General features: G+C 40.8%; 1 protein-coding gene across 1 annotated transcript; it reads left to right on the top strand.

The window, feature by feature from the left end:
- Positions 1–7: 7 nt before the first annotated feature.
- Positions 8–14,153, top strand: PECR (peroxisomal trans-2-enoyl-CoA reductase). Its single transcript, XM_068687160.1, has 8 exons — positions 8–140; positions 3,091–3,224; positions 8,315–8,480; positions 8,926–9,007; positions 10,359–10,455; positions 12,495–12,605; positions 13,118–13,229; positions 13,343–14,153. Exons 1-8 carry the CDS (start codon positions 26–28, stop codon positions 13,429–13,431), a joined length of 906 nt encoding a protein of 301 aa, XP_068543261.1. The 5' UTR covers positions 8–25; the 3' UTR covers positions 13,432–14,153.
- The last annotated feature ends 1,959 nt before the right edge of the window (positions 14,154–16,112 follow it).

Below are 16,112 nucleotides of genomic sequence, written 5' to 3'. Positions count from 1 at the left end.
GCTCGGGAGAAAGGGGGGGGGGAAAATGGCGGCGGCGCGGGGGCTGCTGGCGGCGGGGCTCTTCAGCGGGCGGGTGGCCATCGTCACCGGCGGCGGCACCGGCATCGGCAAGGCTATCGCCGCCGACCTGCTGGCCTTAGGTGGGCGGGCAGGGCGTGAGGTGGACGGGCAGAGGGTCGGGGTGGTGGTGGGGAAGGGAAGAGGGGACCCGGAGGGATAGCGGGAGCCGGGCAGGGGTGCTCGTGTGGCGCTGTGGGGCGTTTGAGGCGTTTGGGGTCGTGGCGGGCGGTGCGTGGGTTTGTGGGGTTCTGGGGGTGGTGTTTTAAGGGATGGGCTTTAAGGGATGGAAATGGGGGCTCGTGCCCCCCTCTGAAGTTAGTTTTCTTCGTAATGCTGCTGGGCTGAGTTGAACTGAATGCCTCGCTGCTGCTGAAGCTGAGCGGGCTTTTGAACTGTTGTCCCTGTGTTAAGCTTGGAGAAATTCTCTGTCAGTGCTTGTGACAACGAAGTCTTGAAGTATGTATATTTCAAGTATATTTCAGCATGTGCTTTGTAGGCTTTCTTTCAATGCTGGTTAAAGGTAAGTGATGAAATCTGGAGGAAAAGGCACACTCTGTAGAAACATCTCGGTAATCTACCTGGCACCACCTTTTCTGCAGCTTTCAACATAAATGTCAGGGTTCATTGGCATCTGACTGGTTTCAGGTAATGTTAGATAAACATGATTAGGATAAATAACGCCAAGTGTTATTTACACCACGTTGGGTGCGTTGTGTTGTTTAAATGTGCACTGTGCACTTCTCCTGGCCCTTGCTGTCCAGCTTTCCACTTGTTCTGTGGAGCTGAAATAAGGGCTAGTTCTGCTGCCTTTGGGTTACCAAGGAACAAAACTTTTTTTTTTTTTTTTTAAGGTGTTTTTAGCTAGTGCCTTAAGAAGGTGCTTTTTTAAGCATCGTCACAATGTTCGTCAGTATTACCCAGTTACCTTAAAACTGTTCTTAATTTGATCAGCATTATTTATCTCAAGCAAAATGCAAATAACAAAAATGTCTCTCCGTGACATCCTAAATGGAAAACAAGGCTGCGAATCTCTAGTAAGCGTGTTGAGAAAATGGAGAAGGATCTGTGGCTTAAATCTGTCAAATGTAACTTCCATCTGCAGACATGCTGCCTATTCCTACAGGATGATGACCAGGAACTATATCCATTTATACCTTGTACTTCAGGCTGTATTTTTTTGGAAAGGAGGCTGGTTGGACAGAGAATGCTTGTAGGAGCAATGACAGATAATGCTGGTCACAATGTACGTTGTTTGTTTTTATAACCAATCTTCTTCAAAGCCTTCTGGAGAGATTTAAACCATTTGTCTGGAACTGCATCTGTCTCTTCTCCCCTCAACCCTATCATGAAAAAGTCTGGTCATTCTTTGTGAAGAAAAGTAAGGACTTCAGGGAAGCAGTACCAGTTTGTGCTGTAGGTGCCAGGTCTTCCCCGCTAATTAGAATCTCCCTGCTCATATTTAGCATATCTGGCACATTAGCATATCTAGCAAAGATAGTCTCCTACTGGACTGTATTCTTCAGCGTATTAATAAGCACTTAAGTTGATAAATGACACCGTGCTACAGAAAGTCAGTGTTTTGTGTTAATTGGTGATTGCGTGCCATTTTATGAACTCTCCTGTAGGGTTAGTCAGGTTATTGTGCAAATGACCGAGTCCTTAATCTAAAAAATTAGGAGACTTTAGAGACTAACATCTTTACCTGTGTTATTTTAAAATGGCCAACTACCAAAGGTGGAAACCTCATTCCTAGGGATATATAGTTGCAGCGTTTCCTTCTATAAGTTTGGCTCCTTCTTTCCTTTTTTATTTTTTTTTCTTTTTTAATTTAATTTGATGTATAGTTTCACAAGAGAGCCTGAGCCAAATGAACAGCTTGCTGCTCTTTACTCCCACTAGTTATTTTGGGTTGATTCTCGTGTTTGTTTGATCACATGAGAGGCCAAATTCCACTCAGTAAAATAGCAACAAAAGAAAAAAAGGCACCTGGCAAAATGTTAACATTTTTTTGGCTGGTTTACTTTGTTGAATTAATTTATGCTTAAGCAGATGAGCACCAGAGCTGGTGTGAGGAAAGAATGGCTTCTGTTGGGATACGAGGATTATGATGATGGGCAAGTGAGAGCAAGACCTCCCTCTCTGCCCACTTGGCAGTGGCAAGCTAGTAATTTGCTCATGCATAGTATGAAATTGCATGTCTAGTGGATTTGTACAAGGGATTAATCTAGTATGATCTCTTTCAGTCTGTGTAGTAGCAATCACCGAAGACTTAAAGCTGTCCTGAGCCCTCTGGTGACAAAGGAGACGAGACTGCAGTGCAAGTGCTTACTGTTAATTTGGTGCCTGCATTGCTTCTCTCTGTAGAATGAGTCCTTCAGCCTTCAAATGCTGACACAAGCAGAAGGCTTGAGCTCCTGACTAGTATTTTTCTCTGCTTTCTGAGCTAGGATTATAAAGCATGGGCAAGTGCCATGGGAAAGCCTCTGTTCCTGCTGTCTGCAGATAAGAGTTAATCTTGCAGCGGTATCATCCTTTCTTTCAGGCTCTGTAGGGTTAAAAAGCAGAATATTACATTTGCTCACTACTAGTCAAAATTACAGCCAGAGTTATAGTAAGATTGTTTTTGTGGTTTTAGGAGCAAATGTTTTTTTTTTGTAATCAAGACTAGTTAAAACATCTTTAAATCATGTAGTCGATGAATGAGGCAGCCTTCAGCAGAAGCCGCAAAAGTCATGTCTGAAAGCTACTTTGCTGACTCTGCAACTCACTGGCTGTTTCCCTTTCTGCAGGAAGGAGAGTGAACCTTTTCGTTGTTTTTCTTGATTGCTCTTTTCCTGGCACAGTGGGATCTTGTTGCTAAGAAGCACCTAACATCAGTCATTTCTCTCTCTCTTTCTAGAACTTCTTTGTTGTATTTTCCAGCCAGTGACTAAGAAATGCACATCCTACAAAATGTCTCCATGATGTTATGAACTAGGGTAACTGCAGCTTTGACTGCTAGCTGAAGGGTTTTTCATTCTGTCTCTACAGGTTGCAGTGTTGTTATTGCCTCTCGTAAATTTGACCGATTAAAAGCCACTGCAGAAGAACTGAATAATGCATTTTCTTCCATGAGTCCTGCCAAAGTGACTCCCTTGCAGTGCAATATCCGCAAAGAAGAGGAGGTAACGACTAGTGATCTTATTTTGGGGTTTAACATGTCATAAGTATATCATGTATATAAATTCTCAGACCTCCAAATTCATCTCTGGCCCTCTCAGGAGTACTCTAGGTGCAGTAAAAATCTATTAAATTGATCTAGATAAAGCTGTGTATTTCCAAGGAAAGACCGTTTGTTAGCAAACTAAGCAAGAAAGCATTTGTAAATGCGAATATTTTTCTGACTGCACCTACTTATTTCAAATATTTTTAAGAGAAGCAGGCTTTGGAGCTTTTATGTTCTAGGGCTGAGCTGGAGCCTACGTAATGTGGTTCTGTGTCACATTTTTGTGACACCAGTGGGGGGGTGGTTACTTGTGAAGATGGAGACCTTCAGACTTGCATCTTCAAAGAGGAAGTCAGAGCATGGAATCTCAATGCTTGTGAGGTGACACAAGTTAAGTTATTGAGACGATCCCCGCATTGTCAATTTTGCTCATATTAAGAAAAAAAAAATCCTAGCCATGTTTCAAATTTTAGTTACAATTTGAGCTACGCAAAAATTCTGCTCTCAATCCTTACTACTATCACAGTTGAGATTTTTGTCACAAAAATTGAAAGATCAGGAGCAGAAGTACTCCATCCATGTCCTTCATAAGCCTGCATTCATCTTCTATTTTTTTTCTGTGTAAGAATTTTAAAGTCCAACCTGACACTGGACTTTTATCTCAAGACTGCTATAAAACATTCCAGTGTTTTTTTTTCTTGACCTTTCAAAGTCTCCGTTAAAATCTAGCAAAACTTAAAGAAACATTAATGACCTTCAGTAGCTATGTGAATTCTGGAAGTATCCTAATATAAAGCACAAGTCAAATAAAAATAAAAATTCTTCCTCCATGGGACAACTCAGGACATAAAATATTTATACTGACATACTTAAAGGTTTTTTTCCTAAAGGAGAAGAACCCTGAGGCTGTGCAATATGTCACTTCACCTACTAGTGGATTTTAGGTTTGTATTTACCAGCATCAGCAGTATGATATAATAGTTTATGACAGATGTCAGAGGGCAACTTACATGATTAAAGCTGCACGAAAGAAAAGAGGTTCTTCCATGAAAGTGTTCTTCCATGTCACTGTGCTTGCAGAGAGTAGTCTGGCGTGTTTAATAATTTTCTGCAGGTGAATCTTATTTTTGCATCAACTTAAAAGTGAGGTAGTGGTGACTGCAACGTTGTGTAAAGTGGTAGAGGACTGGGATGGTAAAATGAGGCAATCTCTACCAAAGAAACTGCCATTCCTTCTTTGTTTCATATTTAAAAAAATACAGATTTGTCAAAACAGCCTTAGCAACTTCAAAATTTTTCAAAGCCAGTTTTGAAGCTGTTAAAGCCTTGTTTGTAGTGCTGTGTGAAACGCTTAGGCATTATCTTATAGTCCAGCTAGCCGCAGTGGCACGTGGAGAAACTTGATGTCTCTTCTGTTATCTGGAAGTTCCATCACGGAGTTGTTGGCTTCCATTTAGTTTTAAGCTCTAATCATTTACAGATACACCAGAACTTTCTTAGGACTTTTTCATACTGTATCGCAGCACCCTCTGTCAGGTACCTTCTGCTAGAGAAAGTTCTCATAAACCGCATCCACAGTAGCCCCTATAGGGCTGTGCTCTGCACTTACAGCTAGAACAGCACCGCTATCACACCGCTGTTTTGTCTGTTGCTGAGCAGTGCTGGCACAGCATTGCTCTCTCTTTCCAGACCTCCCCAAAAGCCAGCAGGCTGGGAGTGGGCAAGAGGTGAGTAGGGAACATCCCCAGGGCAGCCGACCGAAACCAACCAAAGGGATATTCCATACCGGATGGGGTCACGTGCAGCAATAAAAGGTGAGAAAGGGGGAGGCTCTTGTTGTGAAGATGCTGTCCTCCCAAACAGCTGCTCTGCGTATTGCAGACTTGCTTCCGCGTACAGGGCCAAACATTGCTTCTTGATGGGAAGTAGAGAATAATTGTTTTTTCTCTCTCTTTGCTTCCATGTGGCCTGTGCTTTTTTTTATTATCATTTTCTCTTTCTTTTCCCTTTAATTAAATTATCCTTATCTCAGCCCATCAACCTTTTTCTGTCCCATCATACTTTCTCCCTCCCCCCCTTTGACTTTGAGCTGGATGTATGTTTTTTTGTTTGTTTGTTTTTGCCTCCTCAAAGTAACTTTGAAGACAGCAGAGCTCATTCCTCTTGTGTGCGCTAGTTTGGATCTGTGAATTTCAAACATGAGAAGGTTCATCTCTCATCAAGGAGTGCAATACGGCTGTTAGAGCTCTTTCTGGCTTGGGAAGACCCTAAAGAAGGTGCACTGAATTAATTGCTGCAGAAGCTTGCTGGCAGATATCCTGGGGATAGCTTAATGAATGTACATTTTAAAGTCTCTTAATCTTCATCCTCAGAGGCCCTCCATCTTTCTAGCAAAGCTTACTTTTAAGTTAATATGCAAAAAATAATCTTGCTTGATAGAGGATTTTCAACCACTGGTATAACCTGCTAGACTTATTTCAGTCTGCTGCTTCTTTTGGCTAGTTTTCCATTGACTGCTTTGTGAAGGATAACAAAACTGTTTTGTTTTTAAATATGGAGAAGTGAAGAGTTTTGGGATGCCAGTTTTGGGTGCACCTGAGGTTTCCGTGTTCTGTCTTCAAGTGGCTTTATCCTGAAGCAGTGGTGGTGCATCCACCCCTTATCCTGAGGTCTGGAGCTTATTTAGTGAAAACAGCAGTTCAAAATTCTCTGCTGTTTCCCCTTTCCACGTTGAGCTCCATCAGCAGCTGCTGCTGGAGCAGACCCTGAGGCTAAAACCTATCATTTGGACACCTGACAAATAAGAATCCTTGGGAAGGACTCAATACAGTACTACTTAGCACTTTACCTTCTGTCTGAGTTCACTAGTAGCTTTTCTTTTCCAATAAACATTATAGCTTAGCACAGTCTCAGCTGGTATATAAATACTTAATGCCTGTGTGAAGCCTGTAGTGGAAGAGTACAGCTTGGCGGGGAGTTGTGGATAAGAGATTCCTGTTGTCTTACTTTAAAATTACACAGCAATAACACAAAAATGCCTGTTTTCCCTCTGCAAGGATACCTACTGAAGAGCTAGTTGAGGACTAGAAGTAGCAGGTAATTTACCTCTTGAGTTCTAATACCACTCAGAGGTCCCTTGAACTTATGTGGGCATTTGCCCTTTTTCTCTTGGTGTCAACGAGCACTGTCATCCCTGTAATCTGGGAGAGCATGCTATTACATAGTATTTTGGAACTGCAGTCATGAAAAAAAGGCCCATATTGAAGAGCTCCAGTTTTCTGGTTATGTCTGAAGTGCCTGAATTTGTTCTTTTTTTCCTTTTTTTTTTTTTTTTTTCAAAAGTATGTCCTAAACTGTTAGCTAAACCTTCTGGAGTCCCTCTCTGCTTCCAAGGAGTGTCTAGTGTCTTTTTTTATGAAGTTCTTCCTGTGTGGGTTTTGATTACTTTGTAATGAAAGCTATCATCTTTAGTTCTCACTGTGATTTAAATGTGTTCCACCAGATCCTTTTTCTCACTCTGCTGGTGGCTGCTGTCACCATGTTTACTGTAATTGGGAGAAGCACTGCAAGCAATACTTTTTCTTTGACATTTTGGAGATTACTTCAGAAGGAACCATCTGAGCAGTGACTGGAGAGCCTGCCAGCCTTTGCTGTCTTTCAGAAAACAGAATTGTTTGTTATTATTATTGTTGTTGTTGCTGTTTTTTGTTTGTTTGGTTGGTTTTTTCCTTTGTTTTCTGTGGCCACAAATACTAGATTAAATCCTTACATATGCTTGGGTAGGAGTAACTGATCCATGGTTTCTGGCTGTGATAGCTATTGCAAACACAGGAAACCCTTGTCCAATTTCTTGAGGTAAATATTAAATTATTAAGTGGCTGTTATAGATGTCTGATCACTATTTTGTAATAGGAAAAATACATCCACTTTGGTATCTGCAAAAACCTTGAATGCTTTAGAATACATCCCCCATTGGAAGTTCTCCTATGTGTGAACGTGTGAGGATGCTGCTGTACTTCCTAAACAGAAAACAATGCAGAAGGTTGAACTTACAGCCTGTAGCTTAGATTAGGTCACTATTAGAGCTAGGTTTAGCATCTCAAATATCTTTCTCCCATATGAAATTAAGACACCCCTCTTCTGCACTGACAGCTCCTTGAGTAAGTGAATAAAATGTCTATTGATATTTGCTATTAATACCTTCTCAGAGTACCCAAAGGTAAATAGTACCAGACAGTGCTCTTAATCGTAAGTATTCATCCTGCTTATAAAGTACCTGCTTAGTCACATACTCACCTTTCTTTTGCTGAAGAAGACAAATTACATCACTTCCAGCACTTCCTAGAGTTCGTGTTCTGTTTGGTAATGACCTAAGTTACTTGCTCTGTCAAAGGTCATTAGCTGTTGCTTACTCCTATGTCAGAGCTTTAGTGAATACTCAAAACTTCTGCATTAGAAAGTTAGTTTCACAGGTTTACTTGCATTTTTTATTCAAAAACACTCAGGTATATGGGTCAGATGAAAGAAAATCCATAGCTATCTTATATGGAATTCTTCCAGCATCTCATGTGAATGCCCCTGCACTTGTAGAAAATGTCAGTAGGTCTTAAGTAGCAGGCTTTTATGTTTGTTTTTACAAACCTTCAGCAGCAAAGATCCCTTCTTCTTTCAGTGCAGTATACCAGGAAGATTTCCTAAGTAAACACAGGTACAGACCAATCCTAAATCCTCACTAAACCTGTCATACCAAGTGTTAGGCACTGGAACAGGCTGCCCAGGGAGGTGGTGGAGTCACCATCCCTGGAAGTCTTTAAAAGACATTTAGATGTAGAGCTTAGGGATATGGTTTAGTGGGGACTGTTAGCGTTAGGTCAGAGGTTGGACTCGATGATCTTGAGGTCTCTTCCAACCTAGAAATTCTGTGATTCTGAAGTCTGGTAACTCCTCCTTATGTGTGGAAAAGGATATGAGAGAGAAAATGTGTGAAAAGGAGACTGGGTATATAGCTTAAGCTGCACTTTGCCATACTTCAAAAACATACTGTTTTAGGTAGAAGCTCTGGTGAAGACTACACTGAATCTGCATGGGAAGATTGATTTCCTGGTGAATAATGGAGGGGGCCAGTTCGTGAGTCCTTCTGAAGCTATCAGTGCAAAAGGCTGGAATGCTGTCATAGAAACAAATCTGACAGGGACTTTCTATTGCTGCAAAGCAGGTGAGGACTGAACATTATGAATGTTTGTTTTGTTTTGTTTTTACAGCAATAACAGAAAACAAAAAAATATAGTTTCCCTATAGCCACTATAGTTAGTAACACAGGAGGAGACTTCGCTCCCATCAGGAGTCTAAATTTAAAGTTAAATTTTAAGTGTGATCTGTGATTCTCAGATAACATTAGGAAAGTGGGAATGAAAGTAATTTACATGGAAGGCACAAGATCTTGATGTCCACAAAAGGCTCTCGCCAAATGCTGGGCAAGACTGCTTGTGCTGTCTTACTGATCAGGTGGAGAGGCTGTGGTAAAGAGAGCAGGTTGTTATCTAAACCCACACTGGAAGCCTGTAGGGTAATTAGAGTTGGACTTATTTGGCTTCCAGTTGGCAAGTTCATTTGTGTGCATTTCCTCTGATATTTATAGGTTATCTTCCTCCTTCATACAGTGTACAATGCCTGGATGCAGAAGCATGGAGGAGTCATTGTCAACATTACTGCTGCCGTGCAAATTGGGTTTCCTGGAATGTCGTAATATGCATGATCTATTTTTTTTTGCATTTTCCTATATTCTTCCCCTAGAACTATTAATTACTTCTAAATACTTCATATTGGAAAGGTGTGCAATGGGCAGCAGCTGAGTGTAGAAATACACTAGTTAATGTCAAGAGAGAGCAGTAGTGATACTTGGCTGTATGTGCAAGGGTCTTTTTATTAATCCAGTAAGAGACCTCAAGAGTGAAGGACATCTCTGGTCTCTGTCAGCTACTTTGTAAGAAACTATGAAGCAAGAGTTGCCACCAAAGCTTTCACTGGGAATGGGATGCTGGTGCACTGAAATACAACCTTTGCTTCTTCCCTCTCCAAATTGCTAGTGGGTTTGCAAGAACTTGGCACCTCTTTTCTTCTTCTACTGTCAGTTTACAAGTTTTGATGGCGTAATTAGTTACAGGAGTTGGATGGGGAGTAAGAGGAACATACCTAGCATGTTACCAAAAAATATCATGGCTGTCTGCATTAAAATACAGCATCCACTTCATAGGCACATGTTTACTCTATTTGTTCTCTCTCTATATATATATTTTTTAACCTTCAAAATGAATTTGACCCAGAGCCCTCTGGTTGAAACTTTTATGACAAAAAAGTTACAATTTGTTGAAAAAAAAAAATAATTCAGAAAATGGGTTGTTTCAAAGTAAAGTTTGAAGTTGTGAAAATGCTGTACTTCGACAGTTTCCTAAGTGGAAAAAATCTGAGCTTCTTTTCTGAAGCTATGTTTTTAAACTTTGAATTTCTAGTGAAGAAAATATAAAAACATATACATAATTTGAACACGTGTTACATTATTTTTCTTTGTCCCGATTCATGGTTGAAAGTTTTCAAAATCTCAAATATTCAAGGAACGGAGTGATATTTTTTGATTAGCTTGTTCTTGTTTAGCTTATACAAAATAAATGTGGAGATCCACAGGGTGGTGCTGAAGCTACAATTGTTTCTCTGCTCTTGAGAAATCTGGATGAACTGTTGCTGTGATTGTTAGAATAAATTGTTAGAATATTTGCGAGTTGAACCAAGAAATAACTAATTCTGAATAACAGTTGAACAAAATTTCCAAAATAAAATTGAATATAAATGTGGGTGGATAGGCAAGGCTACTTTCAAATTAAATTCCTGCTGAATTGACACATGTTTAAGGAAATTATAGCATAACTCATTTAAACTTGACCACAGCTTCACAGTTCACGAACTAGAAAATCCTGCATCTTGGGTGGCTGGTCCAGCCATAGGACAGTGTTCTGACTGAGTGAGGCTTTAGTGGGATTAACGTTGGGCACTGTTAGCTGAAGGAGGAGATGCTTCTTTTGCTTTCTTTTCTAAATAGGCACTCAGGAGCTGCAAGAGCTGCAGTGAATAACCTAACCAAGACGTTAGCTTTGGAGTGGGCCCACAGTGGAGTAAGAATCAACAGTGTTGCTCCGGTAAGTAATCACAAATGATATGATTACACTTAGCCACCACACGTATTTATGGTTAAACCTTTCAGACTGAAAGGGATTTTAAAAGCTAGAGCCTCCAACTGTTTGTGGATTTTTATTTATGTGTTTTTAATTCTCTCATCTACATTCCTCGTGTCCTTTGAGAACATTTTATATTGTTTGGATGACAAGTCAGAGACGTGGGGTAAAATTGCTTTTGCTTTGAACTGGCACTCTGCCGCTCTAGCTTAATGAAAAGAAGATACCTGTGAGGAGTTGGGGACCTGTTTTACAAAATCCTCACATAAAATTACTAAATGTTTTGTCTTTCAGTAGTAACACAATCACATCTGAGTTCACAATTATTTTTCTGTATGAGGTTCATGTATGATTGTGGCTTCCTCCTGTATTTACAAAGTTATTACCCCATGCGTTCAGAGAGTCTCAGAACTTCTTTTACTTTGGCTTCTGCATGTCAAGTTAGGTTAGTTTTAGTCATAAAAAGACTGTGTTTGAAGCGGACCTTCTCCAGATGTGTGTTCTGATATTTACATGTATTTCTTTTTTCTTATCAAGTATATGCAGACAGGAAACCACTACACAGGTCATCTAAAATATGCCTGACGTGTTTCTAAGGAAGTAGGTAGCATGTAGCAATTGTTTTAAATAATCTTATAGAAAGACCAGATATATTTTTGTAGTGCACAGTGCTGCAGATGCAGAGGTTATATAGAGGCCCTAGCTTTGAAGTTTGAGATGACATCTATTGTGATTTGTGTAACCTTCACTCTTAATAACAATTTACTTTGCACATTTACTTTCTTGAAAACAAAAGGAAGAAGGTAAACTCTGTCCAACTACTTCTACATTCAGAATTTATTTCACAGTACAATAAATGTCAGATCCTTCTAGGAAGATCTTCCTGCCGTCTGTGGAATAAAAGTAACATGATACACAGAAATCCTGTGCTAAAACACCTGGTTTGGTTTCTTTTGGCATACCATAGAATGCTTAATGGAAAATGAGTAATGTTCTCTCAGGTAACGGCTCTTAGGTAGCTTCTGTGAGGCCCAGTTCATCTGGAGACTTGTTAAATATTAAGGTCTACTGGCTTGTTTTTCCTGTCTGTTTTGTGATTTATCAAGTCTTTAGGAAATAAGTAATTAGGGCACCATTATTATGTGTGTATATTTTTAAGGCATGCTAATTACTTAATGAATCATAATAATTATAGCATGTGTCAAATGAGACTTTTGACAGGCAAACACTTCAGTGGTTTGGATTTATTTTTTCTTTTCTCCATCTGTGTTACTGTGCTGGTGACAAAAATCTACAGGCTAGTTAGGGTGATACTTTATATCTTTCTGTTACTTTTGCCAAACGACAGTTGCTCACATCTCACACATCTTAGAAGAGAAATATTATTCATGAATGAATTACAATGTTGTTAGCTTATATAAATTTGAGTCCAAAATGTTCTGTCAGAACTCATCTACGTAGCCGTATGTTCCTATTGCTGTAACCTTCATCTTCCCTCTTGAGTCTAAGCTGGACTGTGTAATCATCAGGAAGGTCTCCTTTCGCTTCTTCTGTAGCAGCTAAGTAGAGAGTCTGAAATGTGACTGCAAAATATGTCTGCTTCCATAATTCACAGTAAAGTCATTCTAGTATTCTTGCAGATTACCAATAAATAAATAAAAGTTAAGAACTTGTTCTTGGGGTTTTATAGTTTTCTGTTGCAAGTTTATTTGAAATGCTTGTTATTTCAAAACAGTCTTTCAGTCTTTATACTCTTCATTGTTATTGAAGTGACAGTGAAGATTTGGAATAATCTGAATTATTCTGCTTGAATAGACACATGGCTATCTGTTAAATTATGTTTTTAATTTATAAACTATACTATTTCATCCAATTTAAAAACTTGCATTCAAGTGCTGTTTAGATGATTAGTCCAACAGAAAATCCCAAGAACTTTAAAATTTTCCAACAATCACAACTTGAACATGTGAAAGAGAACTTAACTTTGTTTTGTTTTAATACAGGGAATAGTATTTTCAGAAACTGCTGTTGCCAACTATGGAGAACAAGGTGCAGCGATGTGGTTAAGGAGCATACCAAAGGTTCCTGCCAAGAGATCAGCTGTTCCTGAGGAGGTAATGTATTTCAGAGTATTTGTGATGTTCCTATTTCTGTGTCTCTATTTTTACACCACTTTGTTATATGGAGAACAGTAAAGACTTGATTTTGAACTGTGGTAGAGTATGAAGAAAGGAAAAAGCTTGTAATAGCATGTGGTAGTGTCATCCAAGAGACTAACTCGGTACTCACTGTTACACCAAAATTTAATTTAGATGCCTCTTACAGCTAAAATATTTCGTATTTGGCACTGGTTCCTGGAAAGGTTGACTTCTAGCAGAGAGGACCAAAAGAATGAAGATGAATACGGGAAAAAAGTGTATTTTAAAAGTACTAGAAAGCTTACAGTTGTTGAACTGTTATGTTCCTGATGTTTGTAGCTGGAAATGTTGTTTTAATATTGTGGTGGTTTTTGTTACTGGGAAGAAAACATAGCTGTGTCTTGCCTGTGTCAGTTTTCGGAAGCGTCTTGGACACAAGCAATTGGCAGAAGTTTAAGAAAGATTAAAATTGTCATTCTTTTTATTAGATCTCTCCTGTAGTGTGTTTTCTGCTGTCTCCAGCTGCTTCTTTCATAACTGGGATAACCATGGTTGTAGATGGTGGCCAAAGTTTATATCGCAATACCATAGAAATACCAGGTAAGAAATGGGCTAAAAATAATGTCAAGTGACTGAAGTTGGGCAATGGCAGTACACAAAAATAAAATGCCCGCTTCCTCCATCAACTAAGTCCATTGTTTTGTTTTCCTCAGATCATGACAGATGGCCTTCCCCACCAGAAGGAAGAAATTCTGAAATGCTTAAGAAGCTTCTTTCTGGCGAGTTCAAGCCAAAGCTGTAGTAAAATGAGATTTCACCTTATTCCCAGTTGCACAGTTCCTGGTAATCCTGCTTTGTGACTTGGTCTTACAACTGTCAGTAATCTGAAGTTTTTGCACCTATGTAACTACATCAAGTGCCTTGACTTCCATTGTGTTTAAAACTTGAAAAACTGTACGTAGTACATCTTTTTCTCTGACAACACACACTGCCTCCTGGGAAGGGAAGATGTAAAAGACAAATTCTTCATTTGCACTGGCATTAAGTTATGAAGGATCTCAGAAGTGATTAAAAAATATTTAGTTCCAACTGAAGGGGTAGAGAGGGAATGTTGTAGAATCATTCTACTCTAAATATGGGGAGAAGATTTAAATCTTTGTTATTGCTACCTGCATCACTAACCCTTGAGGTAGCTGTTAGGAATTTACTCTTTTTGTTCAACCAAGCACTGAGTGATGAACAATGATTTTAAAGATTGATTAGAGTGGGTATTTCTCTGATGTGGGGGGAATTAAAATAAAATGGTGGTTGGTAAAACAGCAGAACACGGCTTTTACAGCTTCAAACTAATAAGGCATTTCAGAAATGTTTCCAGTTGTTTGCAGATATAATGACATAAAGAGATGAGATGGCTGCCACTTAAGTTTGATAATAGAATAATCAAGTAATAAACTTAAACTTTAAAATACAGTGATGGAAAACAATATTGATTCAATAATTTAACAGCAAAGTCTTGAAGCACAAGCTGTGGTGTATCTTGCAGTGTTTTTTTCAATATGGGTACGCTGTTGAAAGAAAAACTTGGAATCCTTCATTTATCAGTTTAAACACCTTCTGTCTATACTGTGTTCTCTACTGATATGCTGTGTTCTTATGACAACACGTGAGTGTCTCTAAAGCAGGCATGATTTTTGTGCTCAATGGAGCATTTTAGATGCTTCCATTTAAAAAACAAATGAAAACAACAACAGAAACCCAGCCTCTTCAAGTGATACATTGTAAGACTTCTGTGTTTGTCCTAATTATTCACTGTGTTCCCATGTATGGTAAGTTTAACTTTTTTTTTTTTTTATTATTAATTTAATATGTCAAAAAAGTGATGAGTGTGGTAAAAACCAAAATTTGTCAGGACGAATTCTGTCCCAAGGGTTGGTTTTACTCAGCTGGGCAGCTGAGCTCTACCACAACCACTCTCTCACTCCCCCTCCTCAAAGGGAAAAGGAGAGAAAAATACAATGCAAAGGGCTCAAGGGTTGCGATAAAGATGGGGAGATCACTCAACAATTACCGTGATGGGCAAAACAGACTCAGCATAGGGAGATAGTAAAATTTATTGCCTATTACTAACAAGCTAGAGAAGTGAGAAACAAAGGAAAGAAGCCAAAAGCACCTTCCTCCCATCTGCCCACTTCCACCTCTTGCCCCCACATGGTGAAGGGGAATGGGGGAATGGGGGTTATGGTCAGTCTAGAGTGCTTCTCCACCGCTCCTCCTTGGTCACTCTCTCTCATCCCTTGTGCTGTGGGGTCCCTCCCACAGGATGCAGTCCTTTGTGAACTGATCTGGCGTGGGCTGCCCATAGGCAGCAGCTCTTCAAGAACTGTTCCCATATGGCTCCGTACTACGGGGTCCATCCCTCAGGAGGAAACCGCTCCAACCTGGGTCCCCCATGGGCAGCAGTTCCTGCCAGATCACCTGCTCCTGCGTGGGCTCCTCTCCACGGGCTACAGGTCCGGCCCGGAATCTGCTCCGGCAGGGGTCTTCCACAGGCTGCAGCTTCCGTTGGTGCAGGTCCACCTGCTCCACTGTGGTCTCCTCCACAGGCTGCAGCGTGGATCCCTGCTCCACCGTGGTACTCCATGAGCTGCAGGGGGACATCCTGCTTCACCATGGTCCTCACCACAGGCCGCAGGGGACTTCTGCTCCGGCGCCTGGAGCACCTCTCCCCCTCCTTCTGCACTGACATTGGCGCCTGCAAGGCTGTTCCTCACTCCTCTCACTCTCCCAGCTGCTGTGAAGCACAGCGGTTTTGTTTGTTTGTTTTCCCTGTCTTAAATATGCTCTCACAGAGGTGCAAGCACTATCACTTCTTGGCCCAGCTCAGGTCAGCAGTGGAGCCCCTACCTAACATGGGGCAGCTTCTAGATTCTTCTCCCAGAAGCCACCCCTATGGCCCCCTGCTACCAAAACCTTGCCACATAAACCCACTACAGTCCCAGAATTCTGTCCCAGAACTTTAGTTTGACTATTTACGGTTAAAAAGAATTTGTAATTCCTAAACATGGCATCTTCTGGGGAGGAAGGTCCATGGTGCACAACATATCCAAGCCACAGCTGGGATCTCAAGCTGTCATTTCAGCTTGACTGGCTCAGTGACTACGTCCCTGGGGAGCCTGTTCCAGTGTGCGACCACCCTCTCGGTGAAGAACCTCTTCCTGATGTCCAGCCTGAACCTCTCCTGCCTCAGCTTGATACCATTCCTGCGGGTCCTATCACTGGTGACTAAAGAGAGTAGAACAGTGCCTGCCCCTCCACTCCCCCTCGTGAGGAAGCTGTAGACCGTGATGAGGTCCCCCCTCAGCCTCCTCTTCTCCAGGCTGAACAGGCCCAGTCCCCTCAGCCACTCCTCGTACATCTTCCCCTCTAGGCCCTTCACCACCTTCACCGTCGCCCTCCTCTGGGCACCCTCCAACAATTTTACAT

The sequence above is a fragment of the Anas acuta genome, chromosome 6 (genome assembly GCF_963932015.1).
Source record: "Anas acuta chromosome 6, bAnaAcu1.1, whole genome shotgun sequence".
In the NCBI taxonomy this organism is placed as follows: domain Eukaryota; kingdom Metazoa; phylum Chordata; class Aves; order Anseriformes; family Anatidae; genus Anas; species Anas acuta.
This window is presented reverse-complemented; position numbering and strand designations above follow the sequence as displayed.

Coding starts and splice junctions, on each gene's coding strand:
- PECR (XM_068687160.1), top strand. CDS start 26: ATGGCGGCGGCGCGGGGGCTGCTGGCGGCGGGGCTCTTCAGCGGGCGG. Junction 141..3,090: donor CGCCGACCTGCTGGCCTTAG/GTGGGCGGGCAG, acceptor CTGTCTCTACAG/GTTGCAGTGTTGTTATTGCC. Junction 3,225..8,314: donor ATATCCGCAAAGAAGAGGAG/GTAACGACTAGT, acceptor ATACTGTTTTAG/GTAGAAGCTCTGGTGAAGAC.